Source organism: Leptinotarsa decemlineata, unplaced genomic scaffold, assembly GCF_025532065.1.
Source record: "Leptinotarsa decemlineata unplaced genomic scaffold, Ldec_3_MD MMD2_tig00026314_RagTag_RagTag, whole genome shotgun sequence".
Lineage (NCBI taxonomy): Eukaryota > Metazoa > Arthropoda > Insecta > Coleoptera > Chrysomelidae > Leptinotarsa > Leptinotarsa decemlineata.
The window spans coordinates 6,304,008-6,327,842 of record NW_027412684.1 but is presented as its reverse complement, the minus strand read 5'-3'; the positions used below and the strand labels follow the sequence as shown (position 1 = coordinate 6,327,842).

The 23,835-nt window shown below is 32.8% G+C and overlaps 1 protein-coding gene and 1 pseudogene across 1 annotated transcript; one reads left to right on the top strand and one right to left on the bottom strand.

Moving 5' to 3' along the window:
* On the top strand, positions 1-23,006 carry AGO3 (Argonaute 3). Its single transcript, XM_074181419.1, has 9 exons — positions 1-554; positions 2,568-3,004; positions 3,071-3,258; positions 9,289-9,484; positions 12,363-12,440; positions 13,935-14,189; positions 16,684-16,890; positions 18,542-18,843; positions 20,418-23,006. The coding sequence occupies exons 1-9, from the start codon at positions 185-187 to the stop codon at positions 21,019-21,021; spliced, it is 2,637 nt and encodes an 878-aa protein (XP_074037520.1). The 5' UTR covers positions 1-184; the 3' UTR covers positions 21,022-23,006.
* Positions 5,835-6,989, bottom strand: LOC141485190 (ubiquitin carboxyl-terminal hydrolase 2 pseudogene; annotated as a pseudogene).
* Positions 23,007-23,835: the final 829 nt, after the last annotated feature.

Genomic DNA, 23,835 nt, shown 5'->3' with positions numbered 1-23,835 from the left:
AGTTTGACTTGTCCATGCTCTGTCTCTAGTGTTATTAGTTTTTTGTGATTTTGAAAAAAAGTCGACTCTGCTACTTTTCTCTTCTATAGTCACTAAAAAAAATTGGTATACTTAGGTTGATATTCGACTTCTTATATGGAATTTGATTCTAGTTGAACATATTCCAGTTAGATTTAATACAAAAATGGATCGACCTCCTCCTAAGGGCCGCGGGGCTGCTATGCTGGCCCTCATGAAAAAGCGTGGACAAGAAAAGGCTGTTGGGGTTCAACCAGAAGAATCACCTCCGGCAGAACCTCCGAAACCCAGAGGTCGAGCTGCTCTGCTTCAAAAATTACAAGAAAGCAAACTTAAAAAAGTAGGGGCTGATACTTCTTCCAGTGTTGTTGCTTCGACTTCTTTGATACAAGAAGCACCCATTACTGCTACAAAGGCTACTGCACCTGTGTCAGCCAGTAGTCCTAAAGAGACTTCGGTGGCTAAATCGGTTGAAGAGCTTTCACGAGCGACTTCTGAAATCTCCCTTACTGAACAAGATCCAGTGTTTTATAAAGGTGAGTAATGACACTTTTTTAGATACAGTCAAGTCAAAACAAACTTACTTCGAGATGGTAATTTTGGTCCACAGTATAAATAATAAACATGGTCTGAGAATGGAGGTGCTGATTATGCTAACTTGCTCAGCAAAACACGCATCGATAGAAAGTAATTTTGTCCTGATTATGAAAAGTGTTTTCAATAGATTAAATGTGGAATTATGAAAAAGTAAGATAAAATGAACTGAATAACAATAAGTATAATAACAATATATCCATGTCATCTTTATTTCAAACATAACAAAATCACAATTTGCAAAGTCATTATCTTTATTATTTTTCACTCTATGTTTGAAACCAAGGAAACATTCATTGAAAGACACACATTTGGGTGGGAAATATCACTACTCTTTTTGGTTTTTAATTCTGAATGTTTTTTCCATTCATTAGGGATGCTCACTTGAAAAAGGCGTTAAGGCAAAAGTAACATTTCTAATAATTTTTAAAACCTTCAGCCGTTTCATCAAGGTATCTGTCCTTGGATGGTTTGGATGGTAACTCATCTATTGTGAATAGGGATTAATTAATGGTATAGAGAATTATTTATGGAAAATTTCACTATTTTCCAAGAAATATATTGAACACATTTCAAATAATTGAATTGTGTCATAAATATTAATGGTTATGAGATTATCAAATATTTCACTATACATTCAAAGACTCATATTGTTTCGAAATCTTCACTAATAGTCCTTATCTTGTAGTCATCGTTCTGGATGAAGAATGGTGTCCATTTTTTCAATTTCTGAACTGGAATTTGGCATCAATTAAATTTTTATTTCTGGATTATTGATTTAGTTGAAGTCAGTCCTTGAAAGATAAGTTTCAACTTTCAATGGTTAATAGTTCTACAACGTTGATTTTAGTAACTTTCCAAATCGAGTGATGTGTTAGTAATATCTGAAGTGCCACAAGGGACACATTGTTCACCTCTGTTATGCAATATTTTTGTGAATGCCATAGAAGGTTGTTTTGAGAACAGTGAATTTTTAATGTTTACTGATGACTTGAAGTTTTTCAGACTGATAATGCCATTTATTACCTTCTCAAGAGTTGGTAGGAAATTTGATACATCATATAACATAAATGATCAGCTCTCAGAATACACATTATCTATAAGGTGGTAATTTTTGATGAACAACTTATATTTGTAAACCATATTATCGAAATGAGTGTGAAATCATCTAAAACACTAGGTCTTATTTTACACATCATTATTCAGGTTTTTCCATTGAAGCATTAAAAAGTATTTATTTAGCTCTAGTGGTGTCTAAGTTAGAATATGCATGTATCATTTGGTCCCCATTTTACACTGTGTATCTCTAGAAAGAGTGCAAAATACATTTTTGAGATTTGATTCTTTCAAATTGGGTCTTCAAATACAGTACCATGACTATTCGATTATATTACAAGAAATCTGGCTGAAAATATTGCAAACCAAAAGAATTCATGCAGATCTATGATACAACCATTTATTTTATATACCCTTCCATCATACAAATTATGGCAAATATATTGTTGGTAATTTTTTACCAACAATACCAATTGTTAATTTTATATCCTAAAGTATCTTATGCTTTATAGAGTTGTGTACTGCAGGAATATAACATAGCCTCCTATTTTATATTTTACATTTTTAGATTGTTATTCATAATTTTAATGGGGTTTATCCCGTATAAATGAACTAATAATAAATAAATAAATGAAGTATTGTGATGATCTATATTCCTAAAATCATTATACTGCATTACCAAGCACTTATATACTTGAAAAAATTACAAACAACCATTTTGGAACCCCCGGATATTCATAAATCAAAATCTAGGGCACAAAAGAACTTTCATTCAGTGAATATATTTCAGCAAGTTTTGTCCCAAATGGCAGTATACTTTTTCTTTGTATTTTGTCAATTTTCATGTTTTTGTAAACACTAAAATTGATACTTATCCATAATTGATATTTTTATTTAAGGCGAAGGAGGCAAACAAATAAAGGTATCGGCTAACTACATTAAACTCCATTTGGAGAAAGACTGTGGAGTTTATGAATATGAGGTTCGGTTCAATCCGGACATAGACGCTAAAAACCGACGAATAAGAGCGGTGAACCAGATCAAGCAAAAATTAGGTCCAGCCAAAGTTTTTGATGGAGGAAGTGTTTTGTACTTACCTCAGAAAATAACCGACACAGTCCAATCCTTCACCACTTCCATTCCTGGTCCAGACGGGGATCTTGAAATAGGTCTTACGATTATATATAAGAGGAAAAAAAATCTAGCAGATAGGGAGTGCCTGCACTTATATAACGTTTTGTTCAAACGCATCATGTACTCTTTGATGTATACTCAGATGGGAAGGAATTATTTCAATACGGAACACAAACACTTGATACCGCAGCATAAGTTAGAGGTTAGTTCAACATATGATTATTTATAACAATATATTATATATAAATGTATATATTTCAATTATTAGGTGTACCCTGGATTTGCAGTGTCTGTGGATGAGTTGGAGGATGGTCTGATGCTTTGTCTTGATACCCAGCATCGAGTAATGCGTACGCAGAATGCGTACGAACTACTTACTGAACTTCGAATTTCGGATTCTAATAGATTCAAAGAAGTCGCCAACTCAAACTTGATTGGTTCTTGCATTTTCACAAAGTATGTTGAAAATATGTTGATTATGCAATCTTTGGGATCTTTTACATTCTTTCCAGGTACCTTGTTGAATCATACAGTTTTCTTCATCAAATTTTCATTGAAGAATTATGCGATTACTGGAATCTAGCCAATGGAACATAAACTATCACTAACATTTCTATGTTATCGACTGTGTTTCTTAATTACCTTTCTTTTGCCATTTTCAAATTTAACAATTTGAAAATAAATAACTTCATACAGAAGTAGAAAAGACAAACTTCTAGTTACTGCATAAATTCAAAATATTTTTCTCAAATATAAATGTTTTATCACTGACTAGTCGCGTAGAATTCATTTGCCTATCAAAAACAGAGTATATAAGAGTTTATCTTCTATTTCAGAGACCAAAATCTTCTTTCTTTATCAGAATCTATACTCGTAAATTACAATGTGAAAGCAGATTTGAAATATGAACAGTGCAGACCAAAATCTGCTTTCTTTATCAGAATCTATACTCGTAACTTACAATGTGAAAGCAGATTTGAAATATGAACATTGCTAAAGTTGTAGTGCAGTATTTATCATTCTAACACTTTCAAATCAAATCAAATCAAAATATGCTTTATTACCCAAGATATAAACATCTTATTGGCAAAGTCTAGTAAAGTAAAACATGTATAAGGGACAATTAACAAATATAAACTATAAAATAATGCTTAAACACCGGAGCAGAGTATATGGATAGAACAATATTAAGTCCAGCTGAACAGCTACAAATATAAGTACATGAATTTATGAATATTAAGTAAACGTAAATATATAATTCTACATAATGAACATTGATAGCTATTTTGTGTTGGTTTCAATAACTTGTTTACACAAAGCTACATGTCAATTATTCGATAGAGCCTTGGTAGAATTCGTCCACACTATAATAGGGCCTCCCAACAAGGTATTCTTTCACTTTCTTTCTGAATTTCTTTCCATTATATATTCGCCTTAAATTAATGGGAAGGTGGTTAAATAACTTCTTGCTATTGAAAATAATAGAATTTTGTGTAAGGGCTAGAGAAGGTGTGGGAAGGGAAACGGAGTAAGACTGACGTGTACTATAAGTTGCGGTGTTCCCAAATTGATTTTTATATTTTTTGTGGATAAGACACTGTTTCCAAAATAAAAAGACATACTAAGGTCAGAATTTTTTGCTTCACAAATAATGGGCGGCATGAATCCCTGTAGCTAGCCTTGCATAAATATCTGATGGCTCTTTTTTGTAGAGAGAATACCATATTGAAACGAAATCTTGCACAATTTCCCCAGAAACAAATTCCATAACGTAAATAGGATTCAATTTGTGCAAAATAAACTGATCTTGTGATAGTAGTGTCCAACTCTCTTGCAACAACTCTCACTGCATGACATCCTGCTGCTAGTCTTTTACATAAGTAGTTGACATGGAAATCAATTTTAGATTTTCATCAATGAAGAGCCCTAAAAATTTGTTTTTCTCCAAATTTTCAATTTTTACATTTTCCAAGTGTACTTCCCCTATGTTACATCTAAACGTGATCACCTTTGTTTTATCGATGTTCAATGATAAGAGATTGGAATCACACCACTCTTTAATCGTTCTTATGTCGACGATGATTTGATCAAGTAAATTGGAGGATGTATTGCTATGCCAGAGGATAGTGGTGTCGTCAGCGAAACATGTGAATTTACCACTTATGTTAACATGGACCAAGTCATTGACATAAATGAGAAACAACACCGGTCCCAAAACGGAACCTTGTGGAACCCCACTGTCAATGAAGCATTCCTGTTTCCATACCTTTCTACATTTACCACCTTATATAAGAACTGTTCGCTGATTATTTGAGCTCACAGCTCTCAAAAAGTGGTTAATTACGATCATTCCAGTATGATTTTATTCCTCTCGATTATCACCATGAAATTTGAAAAGCTATTCTGACAATTACGATTCTACTGATTGTCTATTTCTGATTTAAACTTTGATATTAATTTTTGCATACTTCTAATGGCCCTGTTTTCTCAGGACAATATGAATAAGTAGATCTTGGTATATTTTCTTGCTGTTTCGATTAATCCATTTAGATGTTAGGAATCACACGTTAAAAGGTAAGACCTCGTTAGTCCTTAGCTCGCACAAGTTTCTCAACTTCTGAGAGTTGTCGTTCGTATGGGGGCGACAACTGATTAACGGAAAAACAGATTTTGAACAGATTTGGAACAGATAGTCCTGGATCATACGATATGACGTTAATGTCTTATTGCAAGGAAGAAGACAGTTGAATTCAGAACTTCATACAAAATAAATTAATCGTTGCCTTTATTCACATATATGCAGTTCAACAACAACACAAAAAAAACAAAAATTGCATTTATAACATATCTTGGTAAAAGTTATATTAGTGAGATATGGAGGCCACTGAAAGTGGGGGAGAATGAATATTGAGATTACAATACAGAGAACTGCAAGATTTAGCTGGTTAAGTGATTCTGATGGTAAAGAGGGTTTTTGTCTTTGAAACAGTAAGATAATTTGTAGATTAATATGCAACTTATAATTGAATCAAATCAATAAAATACTTATTTGAAATTAACAAAAAATAAATAATAATTGCACAAAGAAACTTTCCCTCGGTTATCTTAAAGGTGCGATTTTGTTCCATCCTTTACATAAAAGAGGACGTATGCTTCTCCACTCACAAGCGACTTTGGTGACACGTGTGAATCGTTGTATTTATGCCACGCGTCAGTATACGGGTGTCTGCAGTATGCTGTATTATGTCCTCTGTTAGTAGTCCCACTGTGATTTAAAAGTGCATATAGATTATAACAAGTAGCCACATTTTCTGCTGCAAAATTGTCCATATCCAATCCTTCTAGAGGAAATTCGATGACATCATTCAATTTGCCTCTACTTTCCGTTGGAGAGGATCTTTTTAAATGTATTACTAAAATATAGGGAAACTTGTGGATCGATAAGGACTTTGTGCATTTCCTCCTTTCGTTGCATTTCGAACACTTTGGTTTTTCATTTCCATCCAAAGTTTCTTTTCTTGTAAAAGAATCCAAGCATTGCCACAAACTCAATTGGTCGGTTCTTTGTGGTATGGAGAGAGACAAATCCCAGAAAGGATCAAATGTTACTGAAGAGTATCAACAGTGTGTGCATTTCATCGTGGATTTCAATTGGCCAACGAAATTATCTACAATCTTAGAGTTATGCATCCTCAAATATGTGAGCCGTGACTCTTGTGCATTTCCGCTGTCGCTCAATTTTTCGTCAATCTCCGTTAAGATTGGTTTAGGTTTCTCATCAATTATATTAACCTCTTCATGTAATCCTTCTAAAAGATAACGAAGAAACTCCTGGGCGTTTTGATGAGAATTACCCATGAATCGAGGAGCAAAACTTTGAATCTGATTTTTCAAGATGGCTGTATTTACTACTTTATCAAATGAATCTTCTGACCACAACTCCTTGATGACTTCTGCAAACGATTTGATCAAAGCACCCTTCATACTAGAAATACTAGTATTGATATCTTTCATGAATTCATCCTTTTTCAAATATTCCAATAACCATCTCGTATTTGATAAACATTGAATTACGCTGTTCATGAAACAGGTGTTACCAATATTTTTTAAACCATTTAACCCAAAGGTTTTGACTGAAGAATTTATCACTGAACAATCCGAAATATCTTTGAAACCCATTTGAGAATTTTGCTTTATTTTAATTTCATAAAGTGGTTTCTTATTACCTCTCTTTTCTTTATGAAATTGGTTTTCAGGAAACAAGTAAATTTCATCAAGTTTTTTGGAATCAGGAGAGTACCGAAAAACGAAGCTGCATTTCCTCTTTGGATGGCTATAGTAATTTTCTGAATGAGAAAAGATGTGGCTCTTGATTCGTGGGTTTCATCGGTTCCCTTTTTTCCAATTTCATTGATGAAAAATAAGGCTTCAGAGCCAAAAACACCAAACGTTTTAATAGCTATTGGGCGAAAGATATAATTATTTCCCAAATTCTGATATTTCCGTAGTTTAGAACTTTCTCCTAAAGAAGCAGCAGCACCGGCTTTCGCAGAAGTAGCAGGAAGATGACAAGTTGCTAATGTATCTACACAAGTAAAGTCCCAAACAAGAGATTTACCATTTTTCCATGGAACAAGTGTCATACCATCCGGCCGTTTTCCGTCGTCTCGACTTGTGCCTATGGGTTCTAAAATCGCAGGAATTTTTGCTGAAGTTAAAGCCTTTTTGATTAGATCATTAATTACATAATGGCGAGATAAACGACCAGCGCTAAAACGGCAGCTCAACCCATGAGTACCTGATTCATCCACAAATGCACCACATTTACAAAAGTGTTGAACACACAGTGGTGTACCAAGTTGAAATCCAATGGCAAGTCTGAAAGAGTCGTCATCCAATAGAGTCCCAAGTGATGCTACAGGAACAGCATTTAACCAAGCACCAGATTCTTTCACAGTTATTGCGAGAAGACGAGCCTTATTTTTTGAAGTGTCAGAAGCTGTCTTCAGTAAAATACTAGTTGCTTGATCTAGTAATGGTTTATCCCATGCCCTCTGGTTTTTCATGTCTTCAGTTTTCATTGTTTGGACAGTTCTAGATTCCCAAAGAGATTTTCCCCGATCAAAAACACAATCAGATATTGGCTTTGGGTATTGTTAGATAATTTCCATCAGATCGGAAACACTGTAAAATGAGGACAGAAATGATGGCAATTTGTAGATTGTCTTTTTTACATGAAAATTATTGAATATAATAAGTTACTGCTAAACAGCACATTTTCTTTGAGAATATATACAGTAATTTTTGAATTTAAGTTAAAAGTTTTTACTACATTAAATGTTTGTATGTTTTCAGTTGGGAAAGGTGAAAATTCCCAAGAAAATCTAAAAAAATTTCTGTTGTCCTTTCAAATCCCATTTTTGATCATCATACATTTCAATTTGATTTGTAAAACGTTGGGCTGTTGGCTTGTTCAGATTATTTTTCTCGTTTGTCAAATAAATTGAGGCACTTTTTCCACAAAAACACAAAAACTGCAATACTCTTTTCGAAGCGTGTTTCACCAACTAAGTTGGTGTCTTAAAGAGAAAACTAATTCACAACTCTACATTTGCGGGAAATCTTGTTAGTTTCTACTAATTTTAACAGAGTGATTTTAAAAAAGTTATACAATGGGCTGTTTGGAATGAGACATTTGTTCTTGTTCTTAGTTTGCCTGCCACACTTTGCTACTTCCAGACTTTCGTAAGCATCAAAAAATCTAGTGTCAAGTACCGATCTCAACAATTTCAGATAGTTTTCATTTATTTCTATAGCCGTTCTCTGGTCTCCAAAATCAAATGCGTGTTCCTTGAAACGAGTTTTAATGGATTGTTTAGTCTGACCAATACACTTGTCACTGTTCTCACAGCTTATATTATATATCCCTGACGCTTCATTTTTTCCTCTTGTCTGAAACGTATGTTGAAGAGTATTGCAGTGAGTGCCAATTATAAAATTGGAAACACAGAAAAGTATGTACTACAAATTGAAAATCATTTGGTAGATTTTGAGAAAGGAAGGAAGCAATCAATTTAAAAAAACTAACTCTATACAAAGATGTGTAGATCATGCAAAGAAGTAACTTTCAGTCACAAACTGGAAGAAAAAAAACCCTTACGAAACAGCTCACTTCATTTATTATTTTTCATTATTTATATATATTGTAATGACTGGAACAGTGTAAAGTTCTGAATATTTTTTATAAAATGATTATATTACATTGATATTTATTCAAAATAGTTTTTACATATTGAAATTATCTTGTGTATGTTTTGTATATTAGATTCGCATTTGAAAAAATTACTACTTTCTACTAATAAGTTTGTCATATCAATGGTAATTGTAAGTTGTAAGAGTGAAATGAATTGTGAAAGGTCCCAATGATTCAAATATATTATAACCATTCAGTAATATAGTTGGTAATATTTTCTATTTTTTTTCAAGGTATAATAATAAAACTTACATAATAGACGATGTAGCCTGGGACATGACTCCTCGTGATACCTTTCCAACGAGAGATGGTAGGAATATTACCTTCATTGAATACTATAAGACGCAGCACAATATTGTCATAAGAGATGAAACACAACCTCTTTTGATCAACAGAAGGGATGTTAAGGTGTCTGGCAGTTCCGAGAAGGTGAATAATCATGGAGCTTTCATAGCTATAAATTTATTTGTAGAGATTCTAAAGCAAGGTTTTGAAGTACAAGGTTACTGAAAGTTATTTTTCTCCCTTAACTTGACAGACTTTTTTATGTGGAATATCTAATTTAGAGTTAGTGTGACAGTACTCTGTTTCCTACAAAAAATATCCGTTCTCCTATGAAGTTATTTGAGAAAAAAAGTAATATTATGTTAGTCAAACTGACTAGAGGAATTTTTCAGTTGAACACTTGTTTTAACAGCAATGTCTTCAGCATATAACATGAAATGGGCTGATGATACCTAATGATTTACCTAGGCACAATTTTGAATTTGATATTTGTCAAACAAATTATCACTTTGGCATTTAATAATGATATATTGTATATGCGAATTCAAAAATTATTTGAGTCGATTCAGTGGGGCACAATTTACTCTATACTTTATAAATGTATTTATTAAAAGATCATGATGGGCTGCTGAGATTACAAAAGCTTTTAGCAGTCAAGTATTAATACCGTTACCAAAAACAACCCGCTAACAGGTACGGCGAGAATAGATATGTCATAAACAATTAATAACACTTGGCCAATATCAACACATCAACAAGAGAGGCGAACTAGCTGAGTCAACATCAATACAACCTACGAACTAGAAATCACCAGTCATCGGTGAATCATCAAGATGAATAATCCTCTGAAGAAGCCAGCCACTCTTGCTGTCGAAACATTAAGATGCAGTTCCTAACTAGGACGATATTCAAACTCGAATAAAAATAGTAGCACTGAAAATTTTGGCCGCAAAAGCCTCAACCAAAATATTAGTTAAAATTATCATAGAATTCAGCTAGGCTATTTTTAATGATAACTGAATTCTTGCACAACAAGAAAATCTTTTACCTTATTTCTGAATCTTTTTTCATTCTGTATTCGTCTTAAGTTAATGGGAAGATAATTAATAGCTTCCTAATCTTGAGTATAATCGATTTTGGTGTAAGTGCTGGTGTAGGTAAAAATGGTGTGATTGGTGGGTACAATATGTCGAAGTGGTATTAATTTGATTTATATAATTTTTGTGGATAAGGTACACCATTTCCAAAATAAAACCTGCCGAGGCTAGAAACTACTGTTCCACAAATTAGGGGCAGCATGAATCCCTATAATTGGCCTTGCATAAATATCTGAATACCCTTTTTTGTAGGGATAATACCGTGCTGGAAAAGAAATTGTGCACAATTTCCTCAGGAGCAAATTCCATAGCGAAAATAGGCCTCAATTTGAGCAAAATAAACAGATCTTGTGATAGTGGTATCTAAGTCTCTTGCAACATAGCATCCTACTGTTAGTCGTTTACATAAATGGTCAACATGGCTATCAAATTCAGTCTCAGTGGACTTCCCCTGTATCACATCAATTTTGTGACAGCGTTGCTCTTGTCAAATAAATTTGAGGTAATATTGATGTGCCATACAGGCGTTTTGTTGAAAGGACTTTAAAAAATGTATGTAAGAAGCAATATTCAAATTGTTGAAAAAAATAAAATTGGACCAATATTGACTTTTCCATTCCTATTAAAGATTTCAATAGATTGGCAAAGATTTCCTCTTAGAAATGATAAATTTACTATATACACAAGTGGTTGACTTTCACCTGATTTACGACAAAGCAAAAGGGAGGTTATGATTTTGACCAATTTGTATGTATGTTCATCTTATCCCTCATAATTTCTAAACTACTTATAGTTTGACAAATGAGGTACAGTTGGAAGCATCTTGATCATCTGCTGGTTTAAGACAATGCAACTCAACATTAAATTATGTAGTTGGTTGTATTCAATCAAACATATTTAAATACCATAATTTCTCAACATGATTTTCGTTTTGGCAGGTCTACTTTCACAAACTTATTGACCTGTTGAAGCTTGGTTTTGTAATAAACCGTTGTCTGGGATACTCGTTCAACTTGAATAAACATGTTTGAGTTTTCAGTCATTGGGGTGAAACTCCGTTTGAGAAGTTGTCATAAACACTTTTTATTTCCCACTTTTTATTGTCTTTAAAATAAAGTTTTTGTTAATTACTCAGTTTGAAGGATGACTCTTGGACAAAAATCACATAGATATCAACAAATAAAATGTTATAATAAATATTTGGAATTATATTCTGGCCAAAATAACTTGAATAAATTTAAAAGTGAACTATATGAATTTCTTGTTGATCAGGCATTTTATTTCCTGGAAGAATATTTTTCAATATGACAATTTTAATGTGAATCTTATACATTTAATGAATGAATTCTTTTTAATCTTTGTTTTATTATATAATTACTTTAATATTAAGATTTTAAACTAGTATGTAAATCCATATTTGACTAGTCTGATAAGCATTTTATGTGTTCAACTGCAAAGATCTGTAGATTGCTTTAATGATGAATAAAGATACTACTACTACTACTACTTGAATAATGTTTCATAAATTGGTTTATAATATAGATGTTTTTCTAGATATTTTTCCTCAAAATTTTGTATGCCAGCTTTTGAGGAATTGATATTTCTTCTTCAATCAGTGAGAGTGATCAACTTTTGTTTTTGAATGCCATTGAGTTATTTTCTAAAACTGATGTTATTTATCGATTCTTAGTTTTCAAGAGTGCTCAACCACTGCTTTACGATTTGAATATTTTGAGGACTGAATTACCAGAACTGCAACAATCTTCTCGACAAGCATTTCACAGACCAAATTGGTGGCTTCAGGAGGTGAAATAGATTGACCTCTGTGAAACCCGCTTGAAGAAGAGTGTTGCATTTCAGGTGTTTGGGACCAGTATTTGATTTAGATTTACTTCAAGGAATTTAAATGATTTTTTCTATTACAGGTGGAGCAGATGGTTTGTCTGATCCCAGAGATTTGTTATCTCACTGGACTAACGGATCAGATGAGAAGTGATTTTAGGGTGAGTATGATGTTTTCAATAATTCTGATATTTGATTCAGTAAACATTATTCTTACACATACATATACAAAGTTATAATAATAAGTTTAATCTCAAAAAACATGACCCATTTATAGTAGGGATAATGTAGCACACACATTGAAAAACATACAAAGAATAATACAACTAAATATATTTTAAAGTACAATATGGTCAATCTATTTGAAAATTATAGGAAATTTTATTATGTATATTTACTCCATCAATAAAAAACATTTTTGTGCTTGCTTTGCCCTCTGTTATGCTGGTGAATTGACTTGATTAAACATGCATATTTTGAATACACTGACTCATTCATCATAATAACTACAAATTTTCAAAATATTGATTTTATTTCCAATATACATCCTTGGTCTTCAGTCCAACTGAGGCAACTACTGTTGTAGTGAAACACTTATTGGAAATAAAGTAGTTCATGAAAGTTTGTAATATTAATCATTAAAAAGCATATTTCGAAATGCAATGTAGATTACCTGTTCTTTCTCCTAGATTCAGCTTATACATACATATCATGATTTTGTTTCATAACCGTTGTAAAGATTTCAAAAGAGGAAGTAGTTGTTTTCCAAACTGATGTTAGGCGTTAAAGTTTCAAATAAATTGAAGAAAAATATATTGTTTTCAAATGTAGCATTTTTCTTATTTTATAATATACTAGTACTATGTTGCTGTATCGCTGCTGTTCCAATTTTTTGATAGAATCAGAATCAACGAACTTAGGCGTGCGCAACGTTATAGAACAGTGTTTTAAAAAAATTGTTCTACTGCGCCATCTAGTGTAGATATCTACAAGAGGTGCACTTTTCTTGTTGAATTTACTGATTAAATTTTGATCTAAATATAATCTTGAACCCGTATCTTCTGTTCTATAGACAGGAACATTTTCCAACTATGCTGTGGAAGTCACCAAGCAGAAAAACGGTCTAATCACATCCTCAATCAATTCATATTTCAATTCTTTTTTTTTTCATTCATATCTACTTTATATTCATATTACAGATAATAAAACTTTCTTCTTATGTTTATGTTCATTTTATTTCATACAATAAGATTTACATTATGAAATTCTGATGATGTTCTTAAATGGGATCAATTTTATAGTGAAGTGAATAATTTTTGTTAATTGTTAGGCTCATCAAAATTAACAAATTTCATCCTCTTTGCACTAACACCATGAAGGACTGTATTGAGGATGTGATTCTGTTTGTTTACTCCGACTGCATAGTAGGTACATGAGCGTGCCTTGAGAATAGAAGAATTTGTTAGAATCCTGGTCGAGTCATATTTTTTCAAATCAGTTGTTTTTTTTCATTTATGTCTGCATACCAAAAATCTATTCTTTCTTTCAAAAACACTGTTCTCAAACACCTTTCATTTGATTCTTTCATATTTATATCACATTTGATAAAACTTCTCTTTCTTTCACATATGATGATTACAAGTAAATCTTTTAAGGTGATGAAAGACGTTGCCCAGTATACCAGAGTAACTCCTAACCAGAGACTAGCTGCATTACGAACATATATGGACAATGTTAGAAAGTCAGAAGCGGCTCAGCAAATTTTGGGCAACTGGGGATTGAAACTAGCAGACACCCCTTTGACTCTTCAGGCAAGACAACTAGAAAATGAAACGATATATTTTGGCAGGAACCAATGTATTCAAACGAACAATAACGCTGATTGGAACAGAGCAGTTGGAGAGCAACAGGTGAGCCCAATTGAAATATTACAAATAATTATATTGCAAATGTCTGTATTAAATGTTAATACAAAATTCGTAAAGATTATATTACAAGGCCTATAAGAAAATTCTTTTGTAAAACTGAGAATGTGACAATACATGTCAGCAGAAGCAGATACTTAAGAAATCATGAACCTGAAAGATGTCTCTCATTTTGACAATGTTTGAAGTGTTATTTTGAAAATTGACAATTTGAGTGAAATATCAATGATTCAAAGTTATGACACATCAAAAAGAGAGAAATAAAATATCTTTCTGTCAAAAATCTTCATTAGGAAAAACAGTTTCCTTTGACTACCTAAGTTCAGATAATAATTGTGCAGATTGATATAACAAAGCTTTAGGAAAAGTTGAATTTAAACATTTTAGAAATTTTTTACTGAGATGATCATTTAAATCAATTTATTTTAGTTTTTTTAAGCATGTTGTCAATTCAATGTATCAAACCTCATGAATATATTTAATTGAAGGGGGTTATTACAATCACACAAATGTATCTCAATTTTCCATCTCAATACACAATGTATTAGAAATAAAATACTAGAAATTGATAGGTTTGTTAGTCAAAATGACAACTTGAAAATAGTTTGTATCACTGAGCATTGGTTAAATAATTATGAGAAATCTTATTATAATTTAACTGGTAAGTTATATGACATATCTGTAGACAGGTTAAGCTCTTTTTTTGTAGAAAATGCTGACAGAATGATACAGAAAATACCTAAATCCCCGATTAACTCTGAAACTTTACTCTCTAATATGAAACTTAATTCTGCACAGTCTCTATTCATTAAACCAGTCTCTCCAGATGATGCGAGAGTAATAATAAACGGTCTTAAAAATAAAAAAACCGGTCACTTTCCTACTAAACTAAAAAAAGCGAAAATCATCCCTATTTATAAGAAAGGAGATCCATCTCAACCAATAAATTTCAGACAAATATCAATACTACCTTCGTTTTCCAAGATCTTTGAAATAGCAATCTATAACCTAAACAGTTATCTTAATATGTTTAATATAATAATACCTCAACAGTTTTGATTCAGAAAAGGTGTTTCAACTTCTGATGCTATTCTTTCTTTAACCAAATTTATTGAAAATTGCTTTGAAAACAATCAACATTGTACAGGATTATTCACTGACTTATCAGCAGCATTTGATTGTGTTGATCACTCAACTTTATTAAGTAAACTCAATTATTATGGTGTTTGGGGAAACACGCTTGACCTATTCTCCTCTTACTTATGCAGCAGAACTCAGACTGTTGAATGTAATAATGCAAGAAGTAATCCCCTTGAAATAATGAGGGGTGTGCCTCAAGGTCAGTTTTGGGACCATTACTCTTCCTAATTTATATCAACGATATGACGTCTTCTATTACCTACCATAATACAGCAACAGTTCTCTTTGCTGACGATACTACAATCAGTGCTAGTATTGATAGACGGGAGGATCCCGAAATTGCCCTTGAGGCAATTATGAATCAAGCCAAAACATGGTTCTCTGCAAATGATCTCTTACTGAATGAAACAAAAACTGTAACTCTTAATTTTGATTCGAGAGCCTTAAACAACAGCTGTAATTATACTTCCACCAAATTTCTTGGTATTCTAATCGATAGTCACTTAAACTGGTCTGAACACATAAGTACTCTCTGTAACAAACTTGCTAAATGTGAGAAGTAGTCAATCAAGATGCTGCTCTTACCACTTACTTTTCTCTGTTTCATTCTCTTCTTCGTTATGGTATATTAGCCTGGGGAAACTCGGCTCAATCACATTTAATGAAAGTATTTATCTTACAAAAATCTGCTGTAAGAAAAATTGTCAAAGCAAATTGGGACTCGAGCTGTAAAGTAATATTCCCAGCTCTGAAGATCATGACTTTATATGCCGTCATTGTATATGAAAAATTACTATATGTCGGGAAACATATTAATGAGTATTCAGCTCATTCTGATGTTCACGCCCATGACACCAGGTCAAAGAACAATCTGATAAAACCACAATTGAGGTTGCAAAAGACGCAAAAAGTGGACACTTACCTTTTCGATGCCCTACCCATCCATTTTCGCAACTTATCGTTTAAAATATTCAAGTACAAATTGAAAAACATACTGACTGAGCATTGTCTTTATAGTATTGACGATTTTACTAAAATAGCAACTGATAAATGTATTTTCTTGTAACTTGAAATTGTTATATTTAATTGTAGTTTGTATTATTGTATGTAGTTTGTATTTTATTAACTGACTGGTCCATAAAATGTAAATTTTCTTAGTGACTCAAAATAAATATTATTATTATTATGAAAATGAATCTTAAGCCATTTGTCGGGATAAAATGTCAGATAAATGCCTTCTTTGATACTTGAGTACATTCATATATTTCTTCAAAATGACTCTGACTTTTAGTTATTACCACTAAGCATTTTCATTGAACTTTGTATTTTTTTCCACCAGGTGGCTTTACCTGTTGATATGCACACTTGGATTCTTTTTTACACGGGGAGAGACGAAAAATATGCCAAAGATTTTTCACAGACTATTGTTAGGCTGGGCAGTGTTATGGGCTGTCGTATAAATGCTCCGAAACCAGTGAAACTGCAAGATGATCGAACTGACACCTATATTAGAGCATGCCAAGAAAACATTGATGAAAATATACAGGTGAGTACTTTTTCTAACTAGTTTTTTTTTTATTTTATTGAGTACTGTTTTTTTGTCGAGGAATTCTGTGACCTTGAAAACAAGAAAACTGGTTTTATTTTTGTATTATAGTATGTTGTTTGTAATGAATTTAATCTCCAGCGATTCAAATCCAAAGTGAATCGCTATTTTCGCACAGGGACCGCTATTAGAGCGTCTTGAGGATTTTCTTGTAGTGCTTGAGTTTTGTCCTTTTCCATTTTCCAGACATCCTTTTCTGACTTACATCCTCTTATAATTGATCTGCTCCTACTCTGAAGAAAAATCTTAAAGGGGCTATCCCGAATGGGAAGCTGACTTCAATAAATTTCAGCAAATTTTAATCCTATCAGTTTGTATCATATGTTTTTACATGTTTCTTGGGCTTGGGTGATATCATTTTAAATGTACTTGATCCTTTTGTGTGTGATTTTGTATTTTATGGTGCAATAAATACTTATTATTATCATTATTATTATGTAAAATAATTTTAATGAAAACTAACCTAAAAATGTATTTGTTCGGAATCTGTTCAGTAGGAACTAATCAATCCATTAATTGATTTATTTATTTATAAGGGTAATCCACATGAAGAAAAATTAATAACACAAATACAGTATTTCCTTAAAACTAACTTAACCTTAATGTATGTATAAATGTATCAATGTAAATATATAAAATTTAAATTATATAATCTTTAAATCATCATCCTAGTTGGTTATCTATTAAATTCTGTTCTGTTGCTACACTTTTTTTTGAAAGTATTCAGTGAAATTCCTATAATGTCACAATTAGGACGGTTGGCTTCTCACATAAACCCTGACCTGGATAAGAAGTATCCATAGTTAGTATGGTGATTAGGGACCGCAAAAAAAGCAGGTACGAACAGGTACTCAGAATGAGACTTCATGTCATAGATAATTACAATTAATGTTTGGTGATATAATTTTAAATGAGGTAATGATATCGTTATTTGTTCTGCGAAAAGAAAGGATGTGAAGATTTGCAATATCCAAGTATATCCAAATACGTTTTTATTATGCCAAGTAACACTTGAAAATTGCATTTTGTATTGTTTTCATTTTATTTGGGTTTGTTTCTATTTCAGGTTGACTATCAACTGATAACAAATGTTCTTTGGATGCCGGTGTTGTGAATGCACAGAGTTCTTGTTGATGTCCTTGATTTCCCCAGTCATTGTATTTGAAAATTCATTTTTTTTTACTTTGTCATGTAATTCGTTCAAATTATCTTTTTGTTTGATAGTATATGTAAATAATGAAAAATGATCTATTTTTTCCCACAAGCCAATTTGTCAATTACATTCTTGTTATCTATTTTCATTTTGTTACAATTGTTCTAGTAAACTTTCGATGGTTTTTGCCTGTCACATTGTTTTCAACTTCCATGGTAAAAATTGAAACTACACTTGACACAAAACAATTGTAACTGTGCATTCAACCTGTTTACCAACTTGAAACATAAAAACCTTGAGAAATATAATGAAGTGACTAATCATTATTAAGATATCCCTTACATTTTTTCTTTTACAATTTGATCAAAATGTATGCTGTCAAATAGTTCTCATTCTCTGGAATACTGTGATTCAATTCAAACATATAAAAAATTTTAGATTGTGGTTTTCATCTGCCCCACCATGAGATCGGACCGATATGCTGTCATCAAAAAAATTTGCTGCACTCAAATACCGGTGGCGTCACAAGTGATCAATTCCAAGACGCTTTCAAACCCTCAAAAAGTTCGATCTATAATTCAAAAGATTGCCCTACAGATGACCTGTAAGCTCGGCGGCACACTTTGGACCGTCCGGTTTCCTTTCAAAGGATGGGCGATTTGTGGCATTGATGTATATCACGGTTCACCGGGCAACTCAGTTTGTGGTTTTGTTGGAAGTTTGAACGAGAGCATATCTAGGTGAGGTTTCAAAATTATTATTATTGAATTATGAATGGTTGTTAATAAACTACAGCACTGCGTACCCCAAAATTGAGGGGTATGGGTATAATTTTCAATGAATAACTTTATTAAAAATGGATTCATTTTAAGTTTATAAGGCAATCACCAATTCATTTATTACAACACAACAAGGCAACATAAAATTTATAATTCAAAATGTGTCACACAATTTTTTTATGCAAGAGAGGAATCCTGAAATAATGAAGCTGTATATGACTCGGTAAAAATCTCTATAGTACCACGCCAGCCAAGGTAATCGAAGAAAACAGTGAGCAAAACTTTGACATTTGATGAAACTGGCATGCTTTTTTTATCTTGGCTTTCCTCAAGTTGGTACCATTATTTTTAACACGACACTTGACTTGACACATTCAGTCACAAGTTGGCCTTCATTCACTTCACATTATCACCGAGCCACATGGCCTTAAACTCCAACATGTATTTCATTGGTTATTAGGCTAATAACTATTATACAAATCAAATTTTACAAATGTGCTATGTTCTCATATTTCGATACTTCCTGTTGCCTTACGAGTAAGTAATCATCAACAATTTTCCTAAATTCATAACCTCAAAATTCAAATTAAACTTTTTTTTCAATTAGAGTTTTTACTTCCAGGTGAGCACTGATGATGATGAAAGTCAAAAACGCTTTGCAATAAGATTTTACAATTATACACTTCTATACAAAATTCTTCGATTCATTCATTATAAATAAGTGTATTCGGCTTCCCAAATTCATTCTTCCATTGGGACAATTGGACTTTGGTTTCAGTGTCATGACCATATTCCCATGATTCTTCCCCAATTATGACCCCTTTAAACAAACTGGATCGCTGTTGACATAATTGAACAGTTCAGGAGCAATGGTCATGCGGCGTTTTTTTTAAATCAAAATTCAGCAATTCTGCCACATGCTTCATGCCCAAAATTTATGAAAAGTTGCATGGCATTAGCCAAACAATATGTCTACATCTTCAAAAACTTCTCTGATAGTGATTCGACCATTCTCCATAACAATTTTCTTCACTTTCTCAACATTTTCATCTATTGTTGATGTGCTGGGGCATCCAAGGCAAGCGTAGTTGTTCACATCTTCTTAACCTTCTATGAAAAACTTGTACCACTTGCAAAAATTTTTCTCACTCAGAGTACAATCACCGTATGCCACTGTCAACATTTCAAGTGTTTTTTGAGTACTCAATTCCATTTTTACACTATATTTGATGCAAATTCTTTTATCGGGTTTCTTTGGTAACAGAAAATCGACAAACACGCAAAAAACTTCTAACGCCTCTAACCAACAAACTAAACATACTAAATGGCTGAAACTGTGGACATATGTTGGAGACAAATGTACCAACATATAAAAAATCGCTAATCGAATGTACGTAGCCTGCAAAATTTGAACATTCACCTCATTTTTTCAACATACTTCATACATACACAAAGTTTTTTGATTATTTTCATATCTGTTCATTGAGATTTACAATGTTTCACTCTCAAGTAATTGCAATGAATAATTTTTTCAGATGGTACAGTACCGCTATATTCCAAGAACGGGAGTTGAGCGACTTCTACAAAATAGCTTTTACCAAGTACCTTGAAAAATATCGCAACGCAAACGGTTTTTTCCCCTCCAAGATCGTCATTATAAGAGACGGGGTAGGAGATGGTCAACTTGCCCACTGCAAACGATACGAAATTGAACAACTAGAGAGTGTTCTTAAGCAATTCCAACTTGAGACCAAGTTATGCTTCATCATCGTTCAAAAACGGATCAACACCCGCATCTTCAACTTTGGTCGAGACGGTTGCGAGAATCCACCTCCTGGCACTGTTTTGGACCACACCGTCACTAGGAGGTACTTGCATGACTTCTTTTTGGTACCTCAGAACGTGCGGCAGGGCACCGTCAACCCAACACACTACATTGTTTTGTACGATACCTGCAATCTCAAACCCGATCACAGTCAAAGGCTATGTTACAAACTGTGCCATCTCTACTACAATTGGCCGGGTACCATAAGGGTGCCAGCTCCATGTCAGTATGCTCATAAGTTGGCCGCTTTGGTGGGGCAACATATTAAAAAGGCGCCCAGTGCTGTTCTGTCTGACACGCTGTTCTACTTATAAAAAAGCGGGTACAAAATGCGAATAAAATATAGGAAAAGCGAATACTGCCGAAAATATAGTGGAACTATGACGGAGAACATGACTAATTTTAGTGTGTGAGTGTTGAGTTTATTCTGTGGGTTAAGCCTTGTATTCTAGAATGGATTCAACTATTTTGTGGTGCTATATAAGAGTTTTTTTAAATGAAAACTTGTAACTTGTCAATTGATTTAATTCTCATAAATTTTTTTCATAGCAAAGCAGTGAGCACTGTTGAAATGTTCAGCTATTGAGAAGATAATGCTAGGGGATGTTTTGCACCAATAAAACTCGGCAATTGTTTTATAAAAAAGACTTCTTTGAGATTTTTGCATGACAGTTGACGGAAATTATTTTTTCTTGCAGTTTTTTTTGACATCATGGATACAAATCCTGGCGTTTCCTCTAATTTGATTTTGTTTTGAAAAAGCTCTAGACGCAATGAATCAGACAGGAACAACTTTTTACGAATGTTAATAGACAGTGTAGGAGCTCAACTGTCATCAAATCAAATTTTGTTTTAAAATCTTCACATTTTTACATATGCACTTTCACTTCAAATGTTGGTGTATTTTCTCTAATGCTTTATATAAAGATATATTTCTAAAGGTAAACAGCATTGAAGTGTCGAGCACTAGATGGGTGTAAGCTTAGTACCATCTGTGATGGGAGTGGAACATTCTGTCAATTAGTTTATCCATTCAGGTTTTTCATGTCTAAAAATGTTTATGGAACAATTTGTAAAATTTTCGAATTTTGTAAAAACAATTCCACAACATAATGAGGTGACTATTTATAGGAGTTCAGCTCATCAGGCTTCCAGTCCATCTCACTTAAGAATAAGTATATGATAGCAATTGCTCCCATTAAGTTATTGATAGCTTTTCAGAAATATCTCGGTGATTAGAATATTACAAACTGCTCGAAGATAGGTCCAGAAAATATTTCTAGCTACCATTAGTTAGTATCGAATGACGTTAGTTATCTACTGGAATTGGATTTTGAAGCCCATCTATCGACTTCCAGATTATGATCCAAGTAAATGTTTCACAATATGTTGAAATAGCTGAAACTCTTTTAGGAGATTTAAAAAATTTTGAATATCAAACTGGCCTAACAAATTAAAAATACATCAATTGCAAGACCAATTTTTGAAAGGAAGAAAATAACTTCTTGAAATACTGTTAAATCCATTCAAGAATATTGCATTAACCACATCAAACAGATTTTTTATAAACTCTTCTCAGCATCTGGCATTCCAAGCATCAGTTTTATATGTTTCTTTTTTTTGTAACATTTTATTGTCATATTAAAACTAGTAACTACGCAAACGGAGACTGAACTGACTTTTCCTTATATTTTCGTCTCATTGATCTTTACAAATGGTGTTGATTATTTAAGTTTTCGTCTTCGAGTGTTCTGTTGGATTTTGTAACATTTTCTTGTGTTCATTTTCTAGGTTTTATATTTATTTCAAGTTGTTACCTCCGTTACTGAAGCTCACAAACATGTAAATTCCTGATAAAGCTAACGTTTTGGTGTTTTTAGTTTAGGTATGTACTAAAATTCTGTGCAAAGTTGTAAAGGACTTAAAAATGTTGACTGGATTTTTACTAATGACGACATGGGAGCAGTTCTTTGCTTTCCTTACTTTAATGAAACATGCAAAATATTGAATCATTTTGTACCACAGAAAATGGGCAATTTGATGTTATATTTTTAAATGAGGTGTTTCAATTTTGGTAGTTTACAAGGAATCTTTGCAAGTTAACTTTTTCAGGGATTTTCTTCCCTGTGTTCCAACTTATGAACTGAAATGAAGTTGTGTTTTTTTTATGTCCACTCTATTATTTGAATTTATTGATTTAGATATAATGAAAGTATTTTCTTGTAGTATAAGTTGAGTTTTCTAAGTAATGTTACTGTTGATAAAAAATAACTTTTATTAAACTATTTTTGTACATTTAGTATATTTTTTTTTACTGGAGCATCTTATTCAATACACATTCATCCCAATAGATTTCCTCAGAAAAAAAATTATCGAAATCAGAAAATTAACGAACCGCATATACCTGTTTCTGACGAATTAGCTGTCATGTGCACAGAGGCAACACTTGATTGCAGAAACAATACAAATGCATTCATCTCAATACATTTCCCCAGAACATTAATGAGCCGCATACATATGTTTCTGGCACATTAGCTGTCATCCGTACGGTATAGCCAAGTGCAAGGTTAGGCAACACTTGGTAGCAGAAACAACACAAATGCATTGAATCATCAACAAGCCAATCACATTTTGTGGTTTCGGTCAGATCACCTTGGGTAGAGATATCACCAAAGTCTCCACGAAGCAGCTTTAGCTACCTGCATGACATTCGGGTCCAGTATACAATACAGATAATTTAGAGGGTAGATTTGATGTAATCAAAATCAGGGAAAAATTAATTGACGAAGCACTCAGAAAATATGCAAACCGCTTCTGTTCATGACTCTGTGCAAGTGTTGCCTAACCTTGCACGGACAAAGTATGATGAGCTGTTTTTCCAGGTTTTGCTCCGTGTTCTATGTTTTTGATCCTCACAAGGATTATTTCCACAAGGTTTCGGCAAAGTCTCATTTGCCATATTCTGGTGATGTTTGGAGTTTAGAACTAGAACTAGGTAACAAATGTAGTAATAATAATGGCGGTACAACGAAATATAATTTGAAAATGGTTCCTTGTAATACAACAGTGAAATTAAATATTTTGCTCTTCTTATATGAAAAACTAATTTAGCATAAACATATTGAATT

Bases quoted from the DNA above. Each gene is read 5' to 3' on its own strand.
- AGO3 (XM_074181419.1), top strand. From the start codon at position 185: ATGGATCGACCTCCTCCTAAGGGCCGCGGGGCTGCTATGCTGGCCCTC. The intron at 555-2,567 runs GTGAGTAATGAC...TTTTTATTTAAG, and splicing joins AGATCCAGTGTTTTATAAAG to GCGAAGGAGGCAAACAAATA. The intron at 14,190-16,683 runs GTGAGCCCAATT...TTTTTCCACCAG, and splicing joins GAGCAGTTGGAGAGCAACAG to GTGGCTTTACCTGTTGATAT.